This window comes from Henckelia pumila, chromosome 1, assembly GCF_033568475.1.
Source record: "Henckelia pumila isolate YLH828 chromosome 1, ASM3356847v2, whole genome shotgun sequence".
Lineage (NCBI taxonomy): Eukaryota > Viridiplantae > Streptophyta > Magnoliopsida > Lamiales > Gesneriaceae > Henckelia > Henckelia pumila.
In genome coordinates, this window is record NC_133120.1 from 85,681,891 (window position 1) to 85,709,007 (window position 27,117).

Below are 27,117 nucleotides of genomic sequence, written 5' to 3' on the forward strand. Positions count from 1 at the left end.
ACATGTAGCATTACCCATATATATATATATATATATATATATATATGATTTAATGATATATATATATATGAGCTAGTTACACGTGTTCACGACTTCAATTTTTTTGTAAAGATTTCATTTATGTGATGCATTTAACACATATTTAAAGACACACGGCAAAAAAAAAAATTTATTTTGTTTGATTTATAAATTATATATAATGGAACGGAATTAATAATATTAAATGTTTTTAAAATATTAATATTAGCTATGTAATATGTCAAACTTTGTCGGTATACATTATATTATGGTCTCGATCGTAAGTAGTATGCAATACATTGATATTCCTGTGATGTAAATTATAAAGTACTCTGTGCATAATAGCTACCATTGATTATGTAGTATGATCAAAGTAACAACCCGATATTATTTGATTGTATCAAGTACCATAAAGATTTGACACGAAAAATGGACTATACAGGTCGATTAGAATCATGAACCTGTATGTTAATTACGCTGAAACTTTATCTAAGAGTTAAAAGTTAAAAAAAATATATTATATTTATAAAAAAATTATATCATTCCAAAAAATAAAGGAATTTTGGACCGGTAATAAATATTATTTATCAACACTGTTTAAAAATCAAATCGAGCAGTAAACTTTCTCTGAAACGAAAAATGAGCAATATATTTTTAAAACACCAAAACCCAGCTGGTCTGGGGGCTAACTTAAAGCACATTGTTTTAAATTCACGTAGGCCTTCGGGTTTTACACTTTTACTCGGGGGCAGCTTTTTTTTTTTTGGTTATCAATAATTTGTTCCTACAAACCTGATAAGGAGATATGCACATTTTTATTATGAACTAATCGTCTGCACACGGGTTGTGTGTGTGATTAAAATATAAATATTATTTATTGTATTTATATATTATATGTTTGTTATAAATCAATTTAAATTTAAAAATAAAATGAGTTGCGCGTGTCATTAAAATGTGAATATTATTTATTGTATATATGTATTATATCTTTGTTTCAAATCAATTTAAATTTGAAAATAAAATTAAATCACAAAATGAAGATTATAATGGACAAATGAAGTTTAAAAGAGAGGTAAATATTTTTTTAAAGAGTATTTTAGATATTTCATATTTGGTTTCACCAAATTAATTTTAACTCGATTAGTATGTGGTGCTCTTTTTTAATAATATTTTTATTATGAATTCATAATATGTAATTTGTTCCCATTAATCTAAGATAAAATGATGGAACTGGCTAATCCGATAATATATAATTTTTTGAAAATTCAACTTCCGAGCTTTATTTGTACTACTGATCAACACATACAGACGATGCATATTATGTTATTTTGGTTTTTTGAATGACCAGTTTTCAAACTAGCTTGTACAAAGGTTTTTCAATTAGACTAATGATTTGTTGGTTTAATTAATAAAATACGGGTAGCTATTATTATAAAATAATATAAGATATCGCATGTGCTTAAAATATAAATCTATTGTTACTTGTTATTTCTGATCATGATCATTCCAATCACGTAAAAATCTTGAGAATGATTTTTTTTAATCTTTAACAAAATACTTTCCTTCTCCTACCTATATCAACGGCTTTGGTTTTTTTTTTTTTTTTTTTTCACAATGGCTTATTTACAAAATTAATTTAGTGGATTAGTTCAATTACTAATTAGTATATTTTGAATTTTTTTTATTATGTAATGATAAACATATAAATTAGTGTTTTTGACTATATATTAGTGTTTTTTTTTTTGAAAGAATATATTAGTGTTTTTGTGTATGCGATAATCGTGTTGTGCAGTTGATCTTCTGTAAGTATTGTTTTTATGAAAAACTAAAACTTGAATTTTAAAAATAAAATATCGAAATTTAATTTATGTAATTTGTTCAACGATTTTTTAATTATTTTATTTTCTTTAATTGAATTCAGAAAGTTTTAAATTAAATTAAATTAATTAAACATAGTAAATGTGTGAAAAATGAAATTTGAATTCGAATATTAAGAAATCATAGAAAAACTAAAATGTTGGATTTAAGAACTAAAATTCATAAAAATGTAAAAATAAAAAAATGTACATAAGAAGTTTTGCAAAAATAATTTTGCATGGATATGTCTCATGTCGGACGACATCAATAATGAAACAAAAAGACCTGATTCATGTATAAAATGAAAAATAATATTTATGACATAAAAAATAATATTTTACATAAATATAGGTCGAATATGAAATATATATTACAAATTAAAATCAACTTAGACAATCGTACAGAAGTTTTTATGTTTTCGCGTTACATAATTATTATATGATAAAATTTCCATTAAGGTGAGTGATTAGGCCAAACAGTATCTTAATTAAGCTGTATATGATTAAATTAGAAGCACTTTTGGTGGACGTTCCTTTTATGCCCACACTTTATGTCGTTAGCCCACATGATGAAAAAAGATAGATTGACCTTTATCTGTCAGTTTAAATAAAGCAAATACAATTCATTGATTAACTTTGTTAAAAATTATTGTTTGCTAAAATACTTTTTATTTGGTCATATCAGAAGGTATTATTAACTTATAATTAGGTTTTATTTAAATAGAACCGAATTATCGACATAATATTATATTTAAAATTTTCAAAGTGTTTAGTATTATGGAAATTAATCGAAAAAACCAAAGGCAAAGTGTATCTAAGGTTTATAGTTGGGGAGGTTGTGCGTTTAAAAGTAAATGGTTTGATGATATGTCTCATTCTTGACCACGACTTTAACCTCAAAATGTGTACATACATTTTGTTTTTTCTTTTACAAAATATAAGTATAAAGAAATATCATTTACCATTCTTGGATCATTTCGTGTTTAATTCGATTTTAACGATAATGTTAATTTAAAAATAGCTTGTTTTACCTCACGAACAAATGATGATCTATTTATCATTGTCGTCCACTATACTTTGAGACTATGATAATGATTTTTATGTTAAGAATTGTGAACAAAGGAAGTAATGAATTAGGAGCAAGCGTGTGCTCTAGCACATCTTGGATCCATCAGTTCGATCATGGTTTTGCTGTTCCATCATAATTTGTGACCATAAATCTTGATCTGTACGCCTAATTAATTTATGGGCTTCTTGTTATATGAAAAATATATTTAAAAATTAAAATATTATGATTGATGAAAACTAATAATAATCCATCTTATCATGCACCACTGGAGATCGAATTATTTTCCATATATTTATGTCTGTTTTGTGAGTATTAATCAACATTGTTTTTAAAAATTATTTATGGAAAACAAGAACTGAAATTTGTGCGTCGACGATTGGGTAATAAATAGTTAACACTACATTTGAAAATTCCAACATTTATTTGAGAAAAACGAATCAAACAACTCATGCACTCGTTTATCATTTAATATCGAATGACGCCCTTCTAACAGTTTAGATATTTTTTTAAAAAGAAATTGAGTGGATCGGCAGAATATATAAAATAAATTAGATTTGCACTTAAAATTTAAAAATAACAATTTGCAATAAAGAAAAATGGGTTGCATGGAATGTGACATTTGATTCGTCAAAACGCGTCCGAAAAGACTCGCGAGAAATTCAACTGCGTAACAGTTTGAAAAAAGGCAAGATTTAATTAATTTGATTTAATATTATTACAGCTCCATCAATTAGTGCTAAACTTCCCCATTCTCTCTCCCCTTTTAATGGCGAATTTTGCCACCAAAGCATAAAGTTCCATCGCCATCTTCTTCTTTCTCGCCTTTCCTTCTTCTGCTCTCTCTAGATAAATTTAGGGTTTCCAGTGATTCGCTGTCGCATTGGCGTCATCTCGTTTTACTGCTCTATCTGTTGTGCATAAATAAATGGAGGGAAATTTCTCTTACTGGATTTGATGCTAAGGTTACTACTCGATTCATGTTTATGCTTACAGTTGAGTTTTCACTTTTGGAGAAAGTTCTTCTGGCTTGAATTTCGGATTTTTAAGGGATAATCTTCTGCTTCTTATTTTTGGGATCGGTGTGATGCGTTTCCTTGTGCTGCTAGTGATTGGATTTTGCTGTAGGTGATTCTTATGTATCTCTGATTTATTAATGTTTTTTTAAAGATCCTTTTTCTCTTTGGTGTTATCCGTAGGAATTGAGTAGTAGAATTTGGTCGTTTGATTGCTTTTTTGTTTCTTGACATCCAGTAGTAAAATTTGGTCATTTGGTCAGTTTATTCTAGGACCCTTTTCCCCTTTTTCTTCAAATCCTGTTTTGGCGATGAATTTATTTTGGCTTTTGTTCCTCTTTTCGACTTATTCTTGTTTCTGATCCAGAAAAATCTTGTCTTGGTGTTTAATTTATTATTGCCTGTGCTGGAGGATATTTTCTGGGATTTTAAGTTGGAGGAGTTTGATTGGCTCTGACTGTACCATCAACGAAGATATGAATTTAAAGAAATGTTCTTTTTGATATTTGAGATGTTTTACTTGAAAAGTAGCAATAAAACACGCCAAAATCAAATTATGGAAACTTTGACTAGGTTCTTTTTTTACATGCCAAAAAGGGATTTGTTGACTACTAAAGAAGATTTCTGACATTTCTTGATTCATTATTTCTGGTTTATTTCTCTATGCAGCACGAGTTAATGGTATCTTTTCTCATTACTCTGCGGATTTGATTCCATAGCTGATGCATTGGAAGTTTGGTTCTGAATATATGGGATTCTTTGACATGCCAACTTGGTAGCATCAGGAACTGGAGTCTAAATTTTGATAAGAAAAAGTGGTAAGGTAGATGGAAACTGCTAAGCGTTGGCTTGGAAAGTTGCGATCAAAAGAAAAGCCTAGGACTTCAAGCAAGAAAAAAGAACCGACACCTAATGGGAAAGAAGGTTCGAAAACTCCGTTGAATGAAGAAACACCTTCGAATGCAACTAAGCAGAAGGTAGAAGCTGCCAAACAGTATATAGAAAAACATTATAAGGAACAGATGAAGAGCTTGCAAGAAAGGAGGGAGAGGCAAGACCTTTCTCTTTCAAGTTTTTGTTATGAATTGTTGTTTGATGTATTTAGGTAGTGTTTGAGAGAGCTTCTAGGAAGCTCTTCTCAGCTTTTCGTCAACAAAATTTAAAATTTTGTTAAGAAAAAACTGAGAAGTGCTTTCTAGAAGCTCTCTCAAACACTACCTTAATGTGGTTCATGTGTTAGCGACGGATCCATTTGTATACTTGATACTTTACGACAATGTGCATCCATAATCCATATCTTGAAGCGAGAAATTCCGAACTGGTTTTTGTTGGAACAGTTATTACTTACAGTTGATTACTATTTACTACAACCGAAACATTATGTAAGTCTTATTCACCATAACTGTCTGTGCAATGTTAGTTCTCACTTGATAAATCCTCAGATGCGCTGTTGGCAATAGCAAGCTCTGCATATGACATATCTACATTCTGTATCCCAGGCCTTTGATGAGATTGTTGCAAATGGGGGCCCCTTAGTTTTCAAGGAAGATTGCATAAGTGTATTGTTTAGCAGTGCAGGATACACTTTTTTCATAATAGTGTGGTGAGAGTGTGTAAGTGTAGAGTACAATGTTGCATACGGGTTGTACTCATTGTATGTGCTAAATCAAGTTAAACATTGACCGTCTCCGAGGTCTGCTTTTGGCTTGTGTTTGTTTTTAATGTCTGGTCCATCTACCAACATTTCCTCTCATTTTCTTTTGTTTATAACAATTTTTTATTCTTTTTGGATGGACTATGGATCTTGATTTTCTTACACACTGCAAGTTTCGAACGCTGAAGAAGTCCTTCGTCGTGGCATCCTGCAGGCGTAACATGCTTGAGAGAAAACTGGCTGATGCGGAGGTCTCGGAGGAAGAGCAAAACAACATATTGAAGCGCTTGGAGAAAAAGGAAACAGAATATATGCGCATTCAGAGGCATAAAATGGGTGCTGATGATTTTGAGCCACTAACAATGATAGGAAAGGGTGCATTTGGAGAGGTCTCTCTCTCTCTCTCTCTAAGCTTTAAGAATGTATATTCCTTGAAGTTAAATTTGGATAAAGGACATCCCTATTTTCTTTTCCTTGTGAAGCTGAATATTGATGCATTGAGATCTTGGATCTGAATGATTCTCTGTGACATTTACCCAATTCCTCCCAAGTTTAGGATGCATTAGAATACAGAACAAAACATTCCTATCTTTGTGACATTTGTTCAGCATACTGCATGACTTGCTTCATGTCTTCAGTGAGTCATTTTCCTGTTGATACGGAATCACATATCGAATATTGAGTCACTGGTCGCTCTTACTGGGCTTCAAAGGTTTTTATTTCCATTTCTCATGTTCCTTGGAGAGGAATACCTAGAATAACAACAGATTTGTAGGTGATGATGTTTGATTTCATTTTTTTTCAATATATATTCTACTTTATTTGCATACAATGACTTAAAAATAATGCAATAGTGCAGGTTAGAGTTTGTCGGGAGAAATCAACTGGCAATGTTTATGCCATGAAAAAACTCAAGAAATCAGAAATGCTTCGTAGGGGCCAGGTAACATTTAATATATCAAACAAAATGAATGAAAAATATATCTAGAGTTAGCTGTGGTGCTTACTCTTTCTACCCTTTCTTGTCTTTTTTTAGGTCGAGCATGTCAAAGCTGAAAGAAATTTACTTGCAGAAGTTGATAGTAATTGCATTGTCAAACTTTATTGTTCTTTCCAAGACGAAGGGTATCTGTACCTTATTATGGAATATCTCCCTGGTGGAGATATGATGACTTTGCTAATGCGCAAAGATATTTTAACTGAAGAAGAAGCCAGATTTTACGTCGGTGAAACTGTTCTTGCCATCGAATCAATCCACAAACACAATTATATTCATAGGTTTGTGACAATTTTGTGATAGTTTGATGGAATGTTTTAGCTTCAAATCATATTTTGTTCAATTATATCTCATATCGCATTTCTTATAATTGTACAGAGATATCAAGCCTGATAACTTGCTTCTTGATCGAAATGGACACATGAAGTTGTCAGATTTTGGATTATGTAAACCGTTGGATTGCAGCAATATTCAAGAAAAGGATTTTTCAGTAGGAAATAGTTACAGTGGGGCTCTTCAAAGTGATGGGCGTCCTGCAGTACCGAGGCGCACTCAACAAGAGCAGCTGCAGCACTGGCAGAGGAACAGGAGAATGCTTGTAAGCTTCCTATAGCTAAATCATATTACTCCATAGTCCATCCCTTACCCCCCACTTTTGACCTAATTCATCCCCTTCTTCACATATATATTTTTAATACTGGCAATAAATAAGGTTTGTAGCTGTAAGGCTGGCATGTAATTATGTTGAATTCCCTCTTGTTTTTCATGGCGTAGGCCTACTCGACTGTTGGTACGCCTGACTATATTGCTCCAGAAGTTCTGCTGAAGAAAGGATACGGAATGGAATGTGATTGGTATGCATTCATATCAGTGTTGTTTTTTATTGTGTGGAGAAAAAAAAAAATAATTTGTCTGATGGGGACGATCCGGATCGTATGTCTTGCCTAGGTGGTCTCTTGGGGCTATCATGTATGAGATGCTGGTAGGGTTTCCACCTTTCTACTCAGATGAACCTATGTCTACATGTAGAAAGGTAATGATAATAAGATTCGGTCTTACATGCTGTGATTGTAATGATTTGTGCTTTCCATTTTGTCTGTCTGTTGCATCTTTGCTTTTTATGGATTTTGTTTTCCATTTTTTCTTTCTCAATCACCGAATTGATAATTTTTTCCTTGATATTTTATTATTTCCCCCCCTGTCCATGCTAGACAACACAGGAAGTCATGAATGCAACAAGCGAGTCTTTTTCAAATAAACCAGTTTTTCCCTCAATAAACCCAACAAGAAAATATTTATATTTTCAATTCATTGTGGAGGAACACAGAATGCAGCTTAAACTCAATGCTTGCTGTGAATTTCTTTAAACCGGTGCTATGCTTTATTGATGGGTTTCCTTGCTATGGGTTGTTGCGCCTTTCTCTCGGTGCAGATAGTAAACTGGAGAATTCATTTAAAATTTCCGGAAGAGGCAAAGTTATCACCAGAAGCAAAGGATCTTATCTGCAAACTCTTGTGTAATGTAGAGCAAAGGCTTGGAACAAAAGGCGCTGATGAAATTAAGGTGTTGCTCATGCATATTTAATTTGAAGATCTATAACTTATGGTAAACCATTAGCTTACCTGTACCACCATCTTTCCAGGCTCACCCGTGGTTCAAAGGCATTGAGTGGGACATGTTGTATCAAATGAAAGCGGCATTCATTCCAGAGGTTAACGATGAGTTGGATACTCAAAACTTTGAAAAGTTCGAAGAGGTTTTCTTCTTTTTTCAGTTACACCTATGTCTTGCATGTTTCTACTTATTTTTTTTCTCACGTCCTTGCAATTTTCCCGCAGTCTGACAATCAAGTTCCTTCGACAACAAAATCAGGACCCTGGAGGAAGGTTAGTATATGCTGCCAATAACATCTCTATTTACAGTCTTTTCTGATGGTTTGAAACCTTCAATTCTCCTTGTACCATGTCACATTTGTGACTCAATTCAGCCAAACACGTCGTCTGGGATTTGTAGGGTGATTTTGAATATTGAAGCCCTTGTTAACCACAATTTTTTTATACATGTTTTTCTTGTCACAAAAAAGGGTAGAGAGTTGAGCGGAAGCCAAAACCACACAATTTTTGGTTTCAGTTTATTAAGCCCTTTTCAAAATCTGAGGCAAAATTATTTATAGAAAATAGGTTTATAAAAAATGCTACATATGAAGAATATACTATCGAACTAAGTTGATCGAGTAATAATGATATCCATTGTATATTGCGAGTTTTTACACTTTGGCTTTGCATTTCCATCGGTGAAACAGGCATTTACTTGCTGAATCTGGTCTGATCAAATATGATTATGTTTTTTTTCATGGTGCAGATGCTTTCATCCAAGGACGTTAACTTTATGGGTTACACTTACAAGAACTTTGAAATAGTAAATGATAATGAAGTTCCTGGAATAGGTAGCATATCTGTCCTCTTTGGGCGAACTAACTATGTTCATTTCCATGTTGCATTCAGTTCCTTTGAATCTTGTTAACTTTTCAAGCCTTGTCTTGTTATTTCCAGCCGAATTGAAGAAGAAGAGCACAAAACCAAAGAGACCTACCGTGAAGTCCCTCTTCAGTATGATTCTTTCTCTCCCTCCACAATTACTTTTTACAACATAGAAAAAAATACCCGTTGTTTTATATTCTCATGTTTCATTACTATGTAAGGTGAGGAATCAAATTCTTCATACTCTCAGCCTGCGCAAGGAAGTTTTCTCAATCTACTTCCTCCCACATTAGAGATGTCGAAAAAGGGCGAACCATAGAAAGGAACTCCTCACTACTCTGTGACTAGCATCGAAGGACTGTAGTAACAAGAATCAAGACGGCGATAATTTCTTTTGAAGTGAATAGGATGGTTGGTTTGGCTTTTTTTGGTCCGTGAATGCCCATAATGTGGAAGTATCCATGGATGAAGTTAGTTTTCCAGGTGTATTTACCTTGATTGAGCTTGTGTAAATTACACACCGACTGTAAATATGTCATTTTTTTTGTTTACCCTTTTGATAGTTGACGATGTGTAATTCTTTGTCGTTACAAAATTGTAGAGACTAATTCATTTCTCATGTAATTGTTATTTGGGTATAGGATTAATGAATGTGATTAACATTTTTTTGAAGTTTATATTTATATATAAATTTGCCTTCAAATTCTTGTTTCTTGTTTTTTTTTTTTTAATTTTATCCCTAGCACACTTTTGTCACGAAACTGCGTTGTCTCGATTGTATAATTGTATTTCTACGACAAATGGTACTGTGCAAGTGTGCATGCAATTCGTTTGAATGTGTTATGCGGCTTTGTTTATGTTAGCATATGGGCAGTGTACATGTGCTACATCCAAAGGTTCATGTTTTTTGAAATTTAATATAATTTTATTTGAAATAAAATCATATCAAATTTCAAAAAATATGGGTCGTTGGATCCCCATTCGGGCACTGTCCGAGTGCCCGAATGGGGTAGCATAGACAAAATCGCGTTATGCCATTATGTCATCAATAAACAATAAAAATAAATAGCTTATTAATTTATAATATATTTTAAATATAATTTTAGAAGGTTAAACAATAAAAATAAATAGTTTATTAATTTATAATATATTTTTAATATAATTTTAGAAGGTTTTTAAATGCCACTAAAATAAGCAGCATAGATACCCTGATCTTTTATAAAATGAAGGAACTTATTTAGCTTTTGCTGAAAATTTAACTAAGGTGTCGAAATTTAATTTAATATAATATTAGAATATAACATCAGAATTTATTTAAATTCTCTTCTTAATCAATTATAATTGTTATAACAATAGTAGTTCAGTTCTGTACTGAAAAGTTTCTAAGAAAAAATGTAAATGCTCTCGTTGAGAGTCGAACTCAAGACCTCCCGCTTACTAAACGGGTGCTCTAACCAACTGAGCTACGAGAGCTGTTGCATCCGATGTAGGATCTGTTTATATATCTCAATATATATTTCCCAGCAAGTTCTGATTATCGTAGTCCTTGGGTTTTGTTTTTTTATCTTCAAGTTGCCATCGTTCACATGAATACTTGATGGTAGCAAGTATCCCTTTTGGTGTAATGAAGCTGGTGATAGAGTTTATGGCGACTGCAAGCTCGTGCCTTTTCTGCAGAATACGGGAGGCGCCTGACTCACCGGCTCGAATCGACTGTAAGAACTCAAATTTTCAATCTTTATGATGATCCGTGGTGAATGAGTGCTTTCCCTTCACGACGTTTGCTTTTCTTGATGTTTGCGGTGCAGCTCCGTGTGTTGGGTTACCATCCGATATTGGCATCCTCTCTCGTCCTAGAGAATGAATAAATTGGATATAATTCTATGCGGGTATTTTTCTTCTTAAATTTTCATTGGATGATTGACTTTTGTATATTGCTTCCCGACTCTTTTGCTTAAGGTGTAGGATTCTAGTGGTTATACTTAGATGTTTTGTGCCTTATGATATCTCAGATTTCCATTGATTTGGTAGCTTTTCATGGTATGATTGGAAATTGTGATGATTAGCGCATTAGTTCCATTGGATGTAGCTTATTGCGTGCTTCTGTTGTCCCGCCATTGTACTGCTATACCGTATTAATTGACAAACATCAGTGGAACTAAGTGTATACTCTTGCAGCAAATGCGTGTCAATTTCTAAATCTCATCATCATTTGCAGTTCCTACTGCTCTAGCATATCCACCTGACCGGAAAAATGGATTCTTATAGAGAAACTTGCATCTAAATCTGACAGTATATATTGTTTCCATCAGGTGCGCTGTTAATAAAGGAAATCCCAACGTCTTCTTTGATGAGAGAGATCACAGAGAGGAAGAACTCTAATAACCAAGATAGGATCTTTCAATGTCAATTGGCTATTTTAATCATCTTCTTTTCTTGATCCCAAACCCTGTCCCGATGATTGTAGGTCCCCCATCAGCAGTCTTTTCTGCCTCATCGGGTTTGTAAACGTTGACAGAGTTGGCATATCATTGCTCGAGTCAGTGATAGGAAAATATAAGTAGCATTTCATACTTGTCACTCATTATCAATTTGCTTACCCGTTACCCTTGACTCCTCTAACTTAGGATTTCTTTGTGTCTTACTGAATGACCCGCTCCAGGTCCAGGTCCGCTTAAGTCTGGCTATGAGACTCTACTCCTCCGTTCAATATATTATTATGCGTTCATATTTTTATTACCCCACTTTACATATCACAATATGATATTATAATAAGCCATAATTTTGATGAATTGTGTATCTCTTACTCTACTATCTGCTTTGTCATAACTCAGTAATTTTTTGATTCATCGAACCATGAAATACAGGTCCTTGATTCTGTCCTAGATGGAACTTTCCACTCTGTTGTTCATCCTTGACATCTTCTCCACCTAATTATGCCTTCTGCCAATCTTCACCATCATTTCTACTCTATCGGATGTCGGGCTCCCGATTGAGCATTCTAGTTTCGTCAGGAAGCATGGTGGCAATCGTAAATTTCGTTAGATTATCCCTTTTTTGAGTGTATGATAATATCTTTCTTTTCCACCCTTTGCCTAAGTTTCCACTGTAGCCTCCCTCGACTCGACACGTTGTGTGCGAAGAATAAAAATACTCTCTCCGTTCCAATATTAAGATCATATTTCATTTTTCATCCGTCCCAAATATATAGCCCAATACGTATATCTAAAATTATTTTATCTATTCTTTTACTTGTCTACCCCTGTTCATTGTATACATTAGTGACTTTTCCGTCCTATATATTCAAACTAAAATTTAATTTTTTGTCTATCCCAAATATATAGTTCAGTTTCCATATTTTTCATTATTTTCCCTACTGTTTTATCAATCTACCCCTACTTAATTTGTTTTTAAAATTACTAGTTTATTCATCTAATTAATAAAACATTCATCAAATAAGGGTATAATCATTTTCTTTGTAAAATTTACTTTTTCAGTAACTTTCTTAATCTGTTAAAAAAAACACATACCAAAAATATATGGGACAGAGGTAATTTATCAAAGCGCTCATTAAATAAAGATAAAATGAGAATATTTTCTGTAAAACTTACTTTTGCCATAATTTTCTTAATCTCTTTTAAAACACACATAAATTTAAATATATGGGACAAGGGGAATAATTGTTTTTAATAAATCAGTGATGCTATATTTATTGTATTCTCACAACACTGATAGTATAGGCTATAACATTAATTGTTAGCATCAGTATCTGCTAATTTCGAGATTAAAAATACTCTCGCTGTTCCAAATATTAAAATGACATTCATTTTTCATCTGTATGAAATATATAGTCCAATATCCATATTTAATATTTTTTTTCTATTCTTTTACCAATCTACCCTATTCATTGTGTACATTAGTTACTTCCAACAAGCTTTTACTCTTTCCGTCCTATATATGCATACTAATTTTTATTTTTTGTCTATCCCAAATATATAGTTCAGTTTTCATATTTGTCATTATTTTCCCTACTGTTTTATCAATCCACCCCTACTTAATTTGTTTTTTAAATTACTAATTTATTCATCTAATTTCTAAAACATTCATCAGATAAGGGTAAAATCGTTTTCTTTGTAAAATTTACTTTTAATAACTTTCTTAATCTGTATAAAAGAACACAAACCATAAATATATGGGACAGAGGGGGTATATCACATTAAAGCGCTCATTAAATGGAGATAAAATGAGAATATTTTCAGTAAAACTTGTTTTTCCCATAATTTTCTTAAATCTCTGTGAAAACATACATAAATTTAAATAACTGAGACGAGGGAATAATTGTTTTTAATAAATCAGTGATGCTATATTTGTTGTATTTTCACAATGCTGATAGTATAGACTATAACATTGATTCTTAGCATCAGTGTTTTGCTAATTTTAGTTTATATAATCGTTTTTAGTATTTTTGTTGACATTTGGATTTACCCAATGGACTAAGGTCTGAATTTTATTTTAGACCTTTAAATTGCTTTACAGGCTCTTTAAGGTTTGACGCAACAGTAACAACAAAGCGAAGAGGAAAATTTTGTGTAGATATTAGAAATCATGTCACATCTTTTTTACCGACCTTTTCAGCAACCTTTTATTTAATTTTCAAAACTTTGGATGTTGGATTATGCCTAGCTTTAGCTTCCTAAATTTATTGCTTGTAATGTCTAGAATTTTCTTTTTCAAAAAATAACACTTAACAATTATTAGGGTTCTGGTAATCAGGAAACAGATATTCAACTTTGTGGTGAGGTTAAAGTGAATTCCAAACTTTTAATGAGTTCAGTTAATATGATAAACATTTCTAAGCTTTATGGTACTTTGATTAATATTGATTTTAAGTTATGTGAATAAATATTTGTTGTGTGACAACAATACCGAATCATAAAATATTGCCACATTGCTTCGAAAAAAATAATAAATTGCCACATGCATTAAATTATTATTCATAAAACAAATTAATTGAAACTGTCTTTTATTTGGAAAACTTTTAATCATTACAAATATTATGAGAGTTTAGGTGTAGTAAAAATCCCAGAAAATGAAGTGATTATTTTTCTATCCTGATGGAACGTTCAACACGTGTGGTCTTAGAATAGTTTCGGAATTTTTACCTCTATCATATTTCCGAGAACGAGAATCATATTTTTGAAATTTAAAAGGACGTGCTTTTAGGTTAGATAAATACAATGGTTCTACCAAACCCATTCAAAGCTACAGTTGAATGTTGAATTTTTCGATAAATACAGGAAATTCGAACGCTTAACGTGCTTTACACAGATAAGCATGCCAACCACCTCGCTTTTCTTCCCTATAAATTTGATGCTCTCTCGAAGGGCTAATGCATTGTCTTTCCTTTTGTATTCTTAAATCTTCAACAACAGTCTTCTTTATTTCTTTGCAATCTTCCATGTCTGCGAATGAGTCAAGTTCTCATAACCAAAACATGGAACAATCTGGAAATCTGAAAACACCTGTTGCTACTAACTCAATGGCAATTGCATGCCGTGTGTGTGACAAGGTTTTCTTTGATAATCTGAGCCTCGTGTATCACTTTGAGGCTCACCTGGAAGATGAGAATTCAAACCCGAGTCTACAGGGGCGTACCATGGCAGCTTTGCAAAATAGCTGGAATTTGTCTATTAACAGAATGAGTCAAGCTTATTTTGTAGACATTCCTAAGATGAATTACTACTTGAAATCATGTTCCCTTCCTATTCCTTCTGCAACACCACCAAACGTTTTACCTTCTACTGTTGTCCAGATGCCCGTGCTGAATTCCATGCCACCATTAAGGCCATCTGTTGATGCTTCTCAGAATTTTCCGTCACCAAATTTTCATTCAGCCATGAGCCACATGGCTGTTGCTTCGTCATCAACCCGCCCACTAATTTACTCTCAAGTTGGTGCAAGGAGTGGCTTTGCTCGTGGCATGGCCACAGTTCCTCCCTTGCATTTGAGGGAACAAAATGGACGTCGAGGAGGACGGGTTGCTGGTCATAAAAGGCCACATATAAATCAGTCGAAAAAGCCCTTTCAGGAGATAATTGTCATAAGCGATGATGAAGAGGAGATAGACTTGACTTTGAAGCTCTAAAAAACTCGTATGAGTTGCGTTGATGTTTGCTGTTGCTTCCCATGAATGCATGGCCTTGATTTTTGCTTTAGTGTGGCTTGTTCATTTGAGATTGTGTTTTTCATGCTACTAGAGGTGCTTGTTTAACTTAAATGTTTTTGAAGACCATGATGAGTGGTAAATAAAAATTTGTTATCTTGGTATCATTGAAATAATAAATTCCTTTTTTGAAAAAAATTTGTGTTGTCGTATAACTATGGTTTGGCTTCTCATTTCACAATGTTGAGCTGTCTTGCCCAAATTTATGAGCGTGTGCAAACAGTATTTATGTTGGCCTCTGTTAACAACTATTTCGCATCAATTCTCGCCTTGCAAAAACGGCTACTCGTTTTGCTAGAGAAATCCTTCTGACAAATCAATATAGGGTATCACGGCTTAATGCATCAATTCACCAACATTGAGTGGTGAATCGTCCTGCATAGCACTTAGGTTCTGACATTTTTCATATGTTCGACTTTGATAGCATGTTGTCATATCCATGGTTCAGTGGTCCAGCCAAGCAAGATTTCTGTTCAAATGATAACATCGACAACCACTTGTATCCATCCTCACTTCGCAAAAATTGCTAAACCAAGTTGCTAACAAATCTGTTGTCGAATACATCCTACAAAGTGAATTGAAGGATGGTAGTACGAATTGTCTTCATTGCCGGTGCCAAACAAAGTCTCTAATGGTGCCTGGCATAGCCTTAAAATAACTCCATTTATTTATTTATTTATTTTCAAGTTCTTCTTTGCCTAACAAATATTACGAAACCTGAATTGTCAGCAACCATGGGTATTTAATGCAAATACCATAAAATTAAATGCATACAATGAACAACATCGTTGGATTGGCTTTAAATGCAAGAAGAGACATGCATGAAGTAATAACCTCTTTTGAAATCAAACGATGCTTTTTGCGAACACATGGATGCTCCCAAATGATTTGTGACATATGCAGCTTGTTATTATATTTTTAATTTCTTCAACTACCACAATTACATCTAGATGCTAGATAGTTTGCAAAATATGCTAGCCAATTTGCAAAATTTGATAAATACCATTATTGATGACTCCAACCATGGGTATACTTAAGAGTGGACGAATGACATGATTACGGTTGGAATAGTGGTAAACTTAGAGCTGCTACTTTATTTTTTAATTGTTTTTTTAATTGATTTCTTTTGTCTACACATAGCAGATTACAAGATGATTATAAATCTAACTCTAAATATATCTATATCTATTCTATCTATATAAAAGCATGAATAAGATTTTGAATTGTTTATTTACTTTTGTGCCCTTGAAATATTTAAATTCTTAATATTGCCCGAATTGACCGAATAATTAATTTAATATAACTGTTGGTCTTCCTCTTTGTTTTTTATAATGTTGTGATATATTAATTGATATAATATAATTCTTGGTCTTCCTCTTTGGTTTTTTTAATGATTTAGTAGATAATAATATAACAAATGGTGGAAAATGATTTATAACTTGTTATAAGACTTATAACATGTATAGGAAAGGAGAAAGAAATAAAATGAGTTAGTGTTATTACTTGAATCGATTTTTTTTCATATTTCTGAGTTACAAGTAAAACTTTAATTTTTAAAAAATTCTATAATTTTGAAAATAAAAAAATAAGCAAAAAAATTAGATAAGTGTAATTATTACATATTTTAAATTGCTCAATTTGTTTTTTATAATGTTGTGATATATTAATTGATATAATATAATTCTTGGTCTTCCTCTTTGTTTTTTTTTTTATGATTTAGTAGATAATAATTTAACAAATGGTGGAAAATGATTTATAACGTGTTATAAGACTTATAACATGTATAGGAAAGGAGCAAGAAATAAAATGAGTTAGTGTTATTACTTGAATCGATTTAGTTTTTCATATTTCTGAGTTATAAGTAAAACTTTAATTTTTAAAAAATTCTATAATTTTGAAAATAAAAAAATAAGCAAAAAAATTAGATAAGTGTAATTATTACATATTTTAAATTTCTAAAAATAATTAAGTATATGTCAATTTATTGATGAAACATGCTAAAATAGTATATACGCGGAACTGGTAATAAATTCAAGAGAGAAATATATTTAGGGAGAAAATACTGGTTAGAAGCAACTTTTTTCAGATTAATGATATAATAGAAAAGATTGATGACTAAAGCTGTAAGGTGATCAAATTCAAAATAATATGTCAGTAAATATATTTAATACTATCATTTTACAAATTACAAAAGATCAATAAATTATATCTAATGTACCACGAGAAATACAGAAAAATGCAATAGGATAATGAAGTTACGAGTACTACCATTTTAAAAATTACAAAAGATCAAGAAATTATATGTAGCATACCACAAGAAATACAGAAAAGACGCAATAGAATAATGAAGTAATGAGATAAAATATGATTTCTAACATATTATTGGAAATAGAATTAAGAGTCTAGAATAAATAAAGTGGTTTATTCATTCCGAAAAAATAATAATAAAGTGGTTTGTTTTTATAACTAATGGGTCGTTCTTGTATAAATAGACAAGAAAAGTAAGTGACATTATATTTATTTGAATTTTAGTGGTAACCACATGTATATACATTGTTCATGGCTCAATGTGTCTTGGTTCCAAAATAAAAAAAATTATGAATCGTGTATAGGGAGATAATTGATTTCACATTTCCATTAATGCATTGAAAAAATAAAGATCATAACAAATCCAATATAATACATGTTCCACGTGCAAATCACATGTTTCTTGCTAGTACAACTAAAATCACCAATTTCCTATGCATATTAAATCTAGACTTTGACTAGCTATTCAAACTTCTTAAGTGCATTTCAAAGTTCACATCTCTAGACGACGACATTAGATTTAAGAATTATTTCCAACACTCTTTAATTTGTAATTTTGAATTGACACATTTTGAGGAGCTACTTGGATTGACTTCATTCGAACCATTGGGTCAAATGTGTCATTGCCATCAACTTCACATTGTTGAGCATGTTCTTTACAACTCCTTGATTTTTCTTCCTTTTTATGGATACACCATCTTCACATTTTGTCTTGTAAATTTTCTTCAATGCATTTTTTTGTTTCTTCTTTTCAACAAAAAATATCTCATTTTTTCGCTTGAACCAAATTTGCTGCACCATTTCTTTCTTCAAAAAATTAAGGCTCACAAGAGAACATGGAAACACTGTATCAAAAATCTTTTTCAAAGATTGAAACTTTTTTACCTGTGATTCTGGATCAACTGCTTCATTGAATGATTCATCTCCTTTGGGCGTTGATTGTGGCTTAAGGCCATGAGTGAATGATGGTTCACTTGAATCTTCAGCTTTTCGAGAATCATTATTTTCAACTGGCATAATGAGACTATAAACTTTATTTTTGTCCGTTTGAGTTATTTTATTGCCACTGTCAAATTCCTTTTCTTGTCAGTAATTATACGTTCATTATTATCAAAATGAACTGAATAATCTTTGCAAATAAGTTGCCCGACACTCGGAAAATTTTTGTGCAAGTTAGGCACGCAAAGAACATCGGTAAGAAGCTTGTTGGTACCTCTTTTGTGCAAACTTTGATTGTGTCTTTTCCTTCGACCTTTTGCATTTTCCCATCGCCAAGTTTTACTTCAGTGGAGAAATTTCTGTGGATCTTCACAGAACTGTTGAGATTGCTAGTCATGTGGTTACTACAACCATTGTCGATGTACCATAAATCCTTGGATCTGCTTTCTGCCTTAATGCATGTATAAAACAACAAATCTTCAGTTTCCTCCTTTGGGACATCTGCCTGCTCTTTTTCTTGTCTATTTGATGACAACAGTCTCTTTGAGAATGATTCAGAATGCGACATCTTGTGCATTTGAAACGACAATCCCTTGAATTGTGGCTGGTTGAGTCGCATATGATGCAATACTGTTCGCCAAATTTTGTTGTCGCTCCTATTTTTTTGGATATTTTCTTTGCCAATGTTGCTGACCATTTTGGTTCCTCGTCTACCATGAATTTGATGAAGTTTCAAACTTATTCGGCTTCTTATTATAAAATTCAACTTTGGGTTGAAATACTTGCTCCAAAGGCTGATTTGAGGATCAATTTATCCTTTCTTCATGTGCTTGAAGAGAACTCATCAACTCGAACATTGACAACATGGAGAGATCCTTCGATTCTTCGGTTGCTGCAACACAACGATCAAACTTTGATTGTAGACTCTGCGAGATTTCACGACTACCCGCTTGTCTTGAATATTGTCTTTAAGGCTTTGAATATTATTCACAATTTTTGCAACTCTAGAGAAGTCGGGAAGAAATACCAGGTATTTTTTCACTTTCTATCATCGTCGAAATCACTCCATAGTGATTCAAGCTTGATAGACACTATTTTATCATTTCCATGAAATTCTTGTTGCAAGACTTCCTATACTTTGCTTTTCGTTTGTTGGATATTCTATGATAGATAGTGTTAAGAAATGAACTTGGACCTAACTCAACCCCAATCTTGCTTGTTTGAACCTTTAATTTTGGTCATAATATGTCAATTATGAGCCTTTAGTTTTCAGCAAATAGCGCTATAGTGCATGTTATTTGCGCTATAGCGCGCTTTTCCAGAGGATAGTGTGCGCTATTCGTGCAAAACGCTAAAATAGTAGCGCTACGCCATAAAAATGTGCTATAGCGCGCTACGTAAAACACTGCTCGGGTCATCCTTTTCTCCTCACCTTCCTTTTTTCTTTTTAATTGGCTTCCTAGAAGCTTGCAATGCTGCACGTATTGCATCCCTTTCGGCTTGCCTGATAATGGCAGAAGTTCTGGTTGATTTTCTGACTATTTTCTCCTCCTCGGCATCGTCAGGAACTTCATGATGTTCATCAGGAGTGGACTGCTCTGAAATTTTCTCATCTTCAGGTACCTTTTCTATCTTGACAGCACCTTGTTTTTCTTCTTCTTTGTGGGTGGCTTTCCTGGAAATATTAATTTCTTTTTTGTCCTTGTCCTCTCATCTGATTCATTTTCCATTACTTCATCTGCCTCAGACGCACATCATCAAAATCACTATCATAAACATCAGCAACCTCCGCTTCTTCCTCGTATTCGACATCATTCTCTTCCTCTTTGAGAGCATCTTGATTCCAGAAGACCTCGTCCTCTTCGAGTTCATCATCAAGAAACTTCGTCATCCTTTTGTCTCTGGTTCCCCAAGAGAAACGATCAAGGAAAACGGGGGATTGCTGCAAATCCATCGACTTCACCAAGTGAAATAAATTCTTCAACCCTCTAACCGAAAGAGCGAACTGAATACGTTTCTGAGACAAAAACTCTCTTTTTTGACCCACAGCCTATTGGTCCATTGCCATCACCGGAAAGTGTTCGTCCCACACGCGGTTCAATTTCAATTGGGATAAAGGGGAGTGATTCTGGAACAGAAATGCACACATAATCATGAACCCTAGATGCAAATTGCCAAATCGGTTAGATATGTCCCAAGTCGGTTAGAGAGAATTCCTGGGAGTTCAATATATGGTCTTGGACAACCCTCCCCTCTTAAGCTAGCTTTTGAGGTTGAGTTAGGTCTAAGTCCAATTCTTCAAAAGAAAAACATTTAAAAAAAACACTTATTCAAGTGCTTCCAGAAATTTTGGCTTATGCTTGTGCTTCTATTTAATTTTTTTAAAATTTTTTTTTTTAAACATTTATCCAAACGCTAAAACCGCTTATGTTTTCTTTTTATAAAAGCACTTCAAAAAACTGGACTTATTTAAGCTAAAGGCTTTTGTATCCAAACTCGCCCTTACTAACTAGGGGTGCAAATGAACCGAACATGTTCGTGAGCTTTACGAGCCCGCTCGAAAATATTTGATTCGTATTCGAGCTTATCGAACTCGAGCCGAATTCGAACATGTTCGAACTTTTTTTCGAGCCGATCTCGAGCCGAAATTACTCTGTTCGATAGTTCGCGAATAGTTTTTGAGCCTTAATATTTAATTAATATAATATAATTATATAATAAATATATATACATTTTGAACTTTTTTGAACATTTCGAGCTTTTCGAACCATAATATCCGAATAGTTCACGAATATGTTCGAATATTTCGAACCGAACTCGAACTCGAACTTCATTTCGAGCCGAGCTCGAGCCAAAATATTTGAAATTATCGAACTTCGAATCGAGCTCGAACTCGAATATACTCTTATCGAGCCGAATTCGAGCCTTAAAATTTTACGATTATTCGGTTCGATTTCACCCCTATTGCTAACCCCCTCTGCTTCAAATACCAAGGTGCAGTAGCATCCTTTTTTGATCTTCTTTGTATTTTGTTTGATGATTTGCACTCCATTCTGCACCATCTTCGTAGATAGATTTGGGTAATCGCTTTCAATGATGTCCCATAAATCTTCCGAGATAAAGAAATCCATAGTTTCAGTGCTCCAATAATCATAATGTTCTCCTTCGAATATGGTACTTCCGTCGAAGAATATTTAAACATCGTGAGTGGAAAATTTTCCGGTCATTGCAATCTGTAGTTTTTGGTGTTGTGATGAAAGAAATCAAAGTGGACTTGAAATTTCTTCTCCGTAGAACATGCATAAGAAAGCTTCCCATTGCAAGCAAAATTGATAGTTGCTCAAGTGAAAGACAATTAATAGGAGAAGGAACGAAGGGTTTGAGATATTTGGAATTGAATAGGAGAGAAAAGCTTCCAACAACTCTCTGTACGTTGCAAGGAAGAAATGTCTCTGATACCAAATTTGTTGGCACAGCGGAAGACTTGAGAGCTGCTGCTCTATTTTTTAAATTGAATCTTTTGATTGATTTTTTCCCTCTGCACATAGCAGATTACAAGATTATATAAATAGAACTAAAATAACCAATTTTGCATGTATATTAATTCTAGGCTTTGATTAGCCATTCTAACTTCTTAAGTGCCTTTCAAAGTTCACATGAGTATTCTAGAAAATGGCTCTAGAAATTACAGTTTATTCACTACAACAAAAATCCAAATACACAACACCTCAAAGACAACGGTTTTAATTAAAACCGTTTTTTTAGCTTTTAACAACGGTTTTAATGAAAACCGTTGTCTATGGGCGGTTTTTTGTTACCAAAGACAACAGTTTTCCTAAAACCGTTGTTTTTTTGGGGTCAAAGACAACGGTTTTCGTTGTCTATGAGCGTTTTTTTTGCATTTTTTTTAAAATTTTAATTTTTTTTAAAACTATTTTGTTTTAAAGACTACAGAAAAAATGGGAGAACTTCTGTCGAACCCATGGAGAAACCCAAATCACATTCCCTTCAAAACCTAGCCCCAACCCATCTCCTCCGGGGTTTCCGCGTAGAAGGCCCAAATTTCTTCTTCTTCGATTTCATGTCGGCGCCTTCGTACACCACCAGAAACTAGCCGAAGACCACCGTCCATGATAAATTTCAACCTAGAGATTCAATCTAAGCACTGGAAGCCCAAGGATTCAAGCTCAAAATCACTATCAAAGCCTTGTCGTGACTCGAAGTAATTAGGCAGGTTTTTTAGTCTCCATTTCTTCCGATTTCTTCAACTATCTATTCCGATTTGGAGATAATATATATATTTTTTCCATGGCTGCTCATACTTGTTTCGTGCCGATGAAAGATTGATTTTCTTTAACAACTTGTATAAATAGCCACTGAATCGGTTCCGGTCCAGGGTTTTGCGTTTTGTTAATGGGATTTTCTATTCATGATTATTGTATTGGTTTTGGTCTTAATATGGCAGGATATATTTAATTTTCTGAAGGTGGTGGTGCCTTTATCTTTGTTTCGGTTCCGCTCCCAAGCTCACAATTCTTCTTTTCGGAAAATTGATATTTTGTTGGCTGATTTTTCTCAAAAAAAGCCTTTAGAAATTTCAGGATTTTCAGAGAAATATGTTCCTCTGTGTGTGTGTTAAGAACGTAATCACGGCTCAGAGTACAATTCGTGAACAGTGGAGCTTACTAGTGTTTTCTCTGTGGCTAGCAGGCTAGGTGAGGAAGGATCAAAGAAAACCTATCTTTTATTAGATATTACTGATGATAAAAATGAGTTTATTATGTGCATTTAACTGTAATCTGTGCTGCTTTTAGAGAAGACCTAGTGGTGATGGGTGATTTCTAAAAGCAAAGGACACCCTTTCCGCGAAAGGAAAATTAAGTTGGATATTGAGCCACTTCAAATATTGTAATTAAGGTTGGCATGATGTCTGTGCTGTGACAATTTGACATAATTAAACCCATAATATATATAATTAACTTGTACGTACGTCTGCATCAACGAATTTAAGTTTCTGCCTAACCCCTCATAAATATTAAATTAAATAGAGTGCTCGACCATATTGTTGTATCATTCAATATTCTTTTCAACAAACAAAGCTAAGAAAACCAGTATTTTGAAGTAATCTCGTACTTTGTTTGGTGTGTTAGTACAACGTAGCTTATAAGTGTGTGTTTGTTTTTAATTAATTTTTTGTCTTGTCTTGGGTCTATGACATATATATAATTTCTAATTACCATTTATATTGATATAGAAATGTAATCTTGTAGACCGATAAAAATATCCAACACATTAGGCAAAAAATTGATGAAGAGAAAGTGAAAAATGGAAATGAGAATAAAAACATATTTGCCCGTAAATGTAAATGTAAATGTGAAAGTGGAAGAATCTGATGCTAGCGCAGAGGGAGGTACGAAGCTGGCATTCTTGTTTAAAGGTTTCTTGCATTATACTTCTCATTAGGGCTCTGCCATAGCATTTTTTTCTCCGTGAATTTTTGCTGTGTTTTGTCCATGGAATCTAGAGGCTCTTAACACGAGCTTAAAGGATGCCGAGGCATGCACCAGCTTTTATCTTTCCTGGTTGTTCTTCTGAAATTGTAAATTTGTATTAAATTGATTATTAGATAGTCCCAGGATTTCGAGTACGTATCATTCCAGTCTTAGGAACCATTCCTGCAATCTTTGGGCAAGTAATGGCTTCCTATGTTGTGACTCAACTGGCTGGAGTGCAAGTTCATATGGAGCCAGTTGTGAATATTGATATCGACCATTATCGTGTACTTCATCAGCGTCTTATTGAACATGAAGAGTTGCAGTATGGTACCACAATGCAAGTTCAGGTTCTCAATTGTGAATTTTTTTTCTAATACTCTATTGAGGTGCTCTTGCTTCCCTTTTATCCGCATTGCTTCACTGCTAGTATTCATCCTAAAAAATAGTTTATTGAGAAACAATGTTTATGTAGGAAGGTATTGGGAAGACATTTCTTTTCCAAAAAAGAGAGTACAGTTGGGATAGACTTGGTTTGGCATGAAAACCTAGAGAATTGACGGCTTGTATTATACCCTTCTATAAGGTTGAATGGTGTGAATTCAGTTATTTGATTGCTATATTTGGTTTTTACCAGCCTTTTTTCAATTTATTTCTGACTAATAACTTTGGGTTTTATGGAGGAACAAGAAAAAAAATAGAAAGAAATCCCAGGACAATTTGTCTTGAGAATATACCTTGATTCATTTAATCGATACAGGAACATATATATGCCTTGCGATTTTGGAGTCACCTGAATAACTCTTTCATTGAGGGAACGGACCATAAATCCAGTGATATCTGACAACGTAATATGTTGCGAATTCATACGTAATCTTGAAGTCATGCAAGCTTAAACTGACTAATGTATGTCAACCGAGTCCTGAACCGTTATTAGCCACTCATGAAACTGCATTTATCAATGACAGCATCATCCTTCATATGGTCAAGCCACAAGCCACATGATTTGCAATTAAATACAACTTTTGTGTCTTGTCTTGTCTGTATTTCTTCCAGGTTGATGCTGAGGAGGTCATGTATATAGTCAAAGAACTGTGGCATGGACGGAGTGCAATGTATGAATCACCTAAAGAAGTTGGACATGCAATGTGGCGTTCTGTAAACGAATTAATACTTATCAGGTATGGATATTTGTTATACAGTGAATTATATAGAAAAAAGAAAAAGAAACTCAATTCTTATCAGGTATATATGGATTTTTGTTATATAATGAATTATAGAGAAAAAAGAGAAGCTTTTATTGAGATGACAAATTCTCTTAAATGCTAGTTTGTATGTGTATCCTTTCTCCTAGTCATGTTTATATTATTATGATGAAGAAGGCAAACACTTGCGAGTTGCGGCATACCTGCGGTTTTTTCCATTCTAATTGTTTGTTATTTGATGGTATATTTTCAGATGGGATCGTACAAAACCTGCCTGTATGTCAAATTTAATTCTCTTGAGATTTAAAGAGGTGTGTGCAGGACTGAATATGCCTGTCATAACATAAATGAAAATGCATTCTTTAGCAGTATTGCGCTTGCAATTTGTACGCAAAGCATTCATCCTTCACTGACTTTGTCATACACGAGGTATTTGAAATATTATATACTTGCTTAATCAATTTTCCTCCACAGCTGATGAACATGAATCCAGTTCACTTGACGTTATAGGAGAAAATGAACCCGAGTTTTTCCTGAATACTGGATACACTATGTTTTGTGCATGGCATATAGAGGCAGATAATTCCCTTGCTCGTGATACTCAGTTAATCGTGAAGGTATGTGGTTTAATTACAGCATCTCCATGCTTAAATTTATGTACAGTCCAATCTCTATTTGAGAAAGGCTGGTAGTTTTCATCTCCTGTACTGTTTGCATTTATAGTAAAAGGTGGAATCAATCTTTTTGAGTTGAAATAGGTAGAATGCGTCGGTTTGTTTTATGGGCTCTTTTGTATGATTTCTGTTTTCATAGTTATAATTTTTTGTCGAGAGGTAGAAACGATTAGATGTTGTCATAATATGAATAAAAATAACGTGATCCAACAGTTGACCTTGTTTATAAATTATAATATAATAATTGCAAAGGTTGCTAAGTTGATCAAATTTGGTAGGAATTCAGCACTTCATGCATTTTAACTTTCTTGCTTCTCTGATATGACAACTTTGATAAATGGTTGATCATGCTAGAATACTTTGTTTGTTAAACTCTCAGCAACCTTGCTTGAGATGTGAATATATGAAATTTGGGCCTCTCGTTTAACTAGTTGAGACGTGTTGTTCTTTTTTGTCACTTGTTTATTATTTTCATCAAATGTACTAAGAAATGTATGACTCCATCAAATGTACTAAGAAATGTATGACTCCTACCACAAGCTAATGTTTTATTTTATACAGTTTATAGATGAGTTTTGAAACTAAGCTGCAATGTTTTTTTGTGTGCGTCTGTGGGTTGTTTTGGTGATCTCTAACTGATTATTAAAATTAAAACTGAGGGGTTAGGAGAAAGCAATTACGCTAGTTTTATAAACTTTTGGTTCGAAAATAAAATTGAAGGAGACTAATTTCATGCTTTTTGGATTCTTGAATACGGTTATAAACTTTTTGTGTTCTAGTTTTATCATTTGAGAGGTGAACATTAATTGGGATGCTTTTAGTTGATTGGATCGCTTTTGTGTTTTGGTTTATAATTTTTTTGTATTTTGGTTTCTAAATATGCTTCTTTTTTTATTTTTCTTAGTGTGGGGATGCTTATGGACAGACAAATCAGAAGAAAAAGATGGATGCGACTTTCTTGAAGAATCTCTATTTAGAAAAAACGATCGATGCGGTTTCAAGTTTATCAAGATATTAGCTTAGCTTTAGTTTCTAGTGTGCATGAAATTAGAATTCAAAATTTTGAATATCGAGTAATTTACAATACTGAAAAATTGTATATTAAATTTTATTTTCAAATTTCAAATTTTGAAAAATTTATAATATTGGAAATTTTATATTTTTTTATTTTATATTTGAAAAAAGAAAG

At 33.1% G+C, this 27,117-nt stretch overlaps 2 protein-coding genes, 1 non-coding gene and 1 pseudogene across 7 annotated transcripts; 2 read left to right on the forward strand and 2 right to left on the reverse strand.

The window, feature by feature from the left end:
* The first annotated feature begins 3,685 nt into the window (after positions 1-3,685).
* LOC140889516 (uncharacterized) lies at positions 3,686-9,707 on the forward strand. The gene is made up of 14 exons (XM_073297249.1): positions 3,686-3,905; positions 4,626-5,007; positions 5,825-5,999; positions 6,470-6,553; positions 6,647-6,888; positions 6,986-7,205; positions 7,382-7,461; positions 7,556-7,640; positions 8,040-8,171; positions 8,251-8,364; positions 8,447-8,494; positions 8,970-9,054; positions 9,161-9,217; positions 9,310-9,707. The coding sequence occupies exons 2-14, from the start codon at positions 4,784-4,786 to the stop codon at positions 9,405-9,407; spliced, it is 1,644 nt and encodes a 547-aa protein (XP_073153350.1). The 5' UTR covers positions 3,686-3,905; positions 4,626-4,783; the 3' UTR covers positions 9,408-9,707.
* Positions 9,708-10,487: 780 nt separating this feature from the next.
* Positions 10,488-10,561, reverse strand: TRNAT-AGU (transfer RNA threonine (anticodon AGU)). Its single transcript has one exon. It is a non-coding gene; the product is annotated as a tRNA-Thr (tRNA).
* Positions 10,562-10,662: 101 nt separating this feature from the next.
* LOC140882618 (tRNA threonylcarbamoyladenosine dehydratase-like) lies at positions 10,663-27,017 on the forward strand. 5 transcript variants are annotated; one of them, XM_073288748.1, is made up of 7 exons: positions 10,663-10,803; positions 10,897-10,977; positions 24,184-24,399; positions 25,106-25,230; positions 25,508-25,565; positions 25,729-25,871; positions 26,833-27,017. In XM_073288748.1, the coding sequence occupies exons 2-6, from the start codon at positions 10,972-10,974 to the stop codon at positions 25,762-25,764; spliced, it is 441 nt and encodes a 146-aa protein (XP_073144849.1). In that variant the 5' UTR covers positions 10,663-10,803; positions 10,897-10,971; the 3' UTR covers positions 25,765-25,871; positions 26,833-27,017. The 5 variants fall into 5 exon arrangements, with proteins under 5 accessions (XP_073144849.1, XP_073144856.1, XP_073144840.1 ...); XM_073288755.1 differs by having other exon boundaries at positions 24,188-24,399; XM_073288739.1 differs by lacking the exon at positions 10,897-10,977 and having other exon boundaries at positions 10,675-10,803; positions 24,188-24,399; positions 25,508-25,683; positions 25,765-25,871.
* Positions 10,802-20,511, reverse strand: LOC140882615 (SWR1 complex subunit 2-like; annotated as a pseudogene).
* Positions 27,018-27,117: the final 100 nt, after the last annotated feature.

Bases quoted from the DNA above. Each gene is read 5' to 3' on its own strand.
- LOC140882618 (XM_073288739.1), top strand. From the start codon at position 10,686: ATGGTAGCAAGTATCCCTTTTGGTGTAATGAAGCTGGTGATAGAGTTT. The intron at 10,804-24,187 runs GTAAGAACTCAA...ATTATTAGATAG, and splicing joins CTCACCGGCTCGAATCGACT to TCCCAGGATTTCGAGTACGT. The intron at 25,231-25,507 runs GTATGGATATTT...GTATATTTTCAG, and splicing joins AACGAATTAATACTTATCAG to ATGGGATCGTACAAAACCTG.
- LOC140889516 (XM_073297249.1), top strand. From the start codon at position 4,784: ATGGAAACTGCTAAGCGTTGGCTTGGAAAGTTGCGATCAAAAGAAAAG. The intron at 8,172-8,250 runs GTGTTGCTCATG...CCATCTTTCCAG, and splicing joins AAGGCGCTGATGAAATTAAG to GCTCACCCGTGGTTCAAAGG. The intron at 9,218-9,309 runs GTATGATTCTTT...TTACTATGTAAG, and splicing joins TACCGTGAAGTCCCTCTTCA to GTGAGGAATCAAATTCTTCA.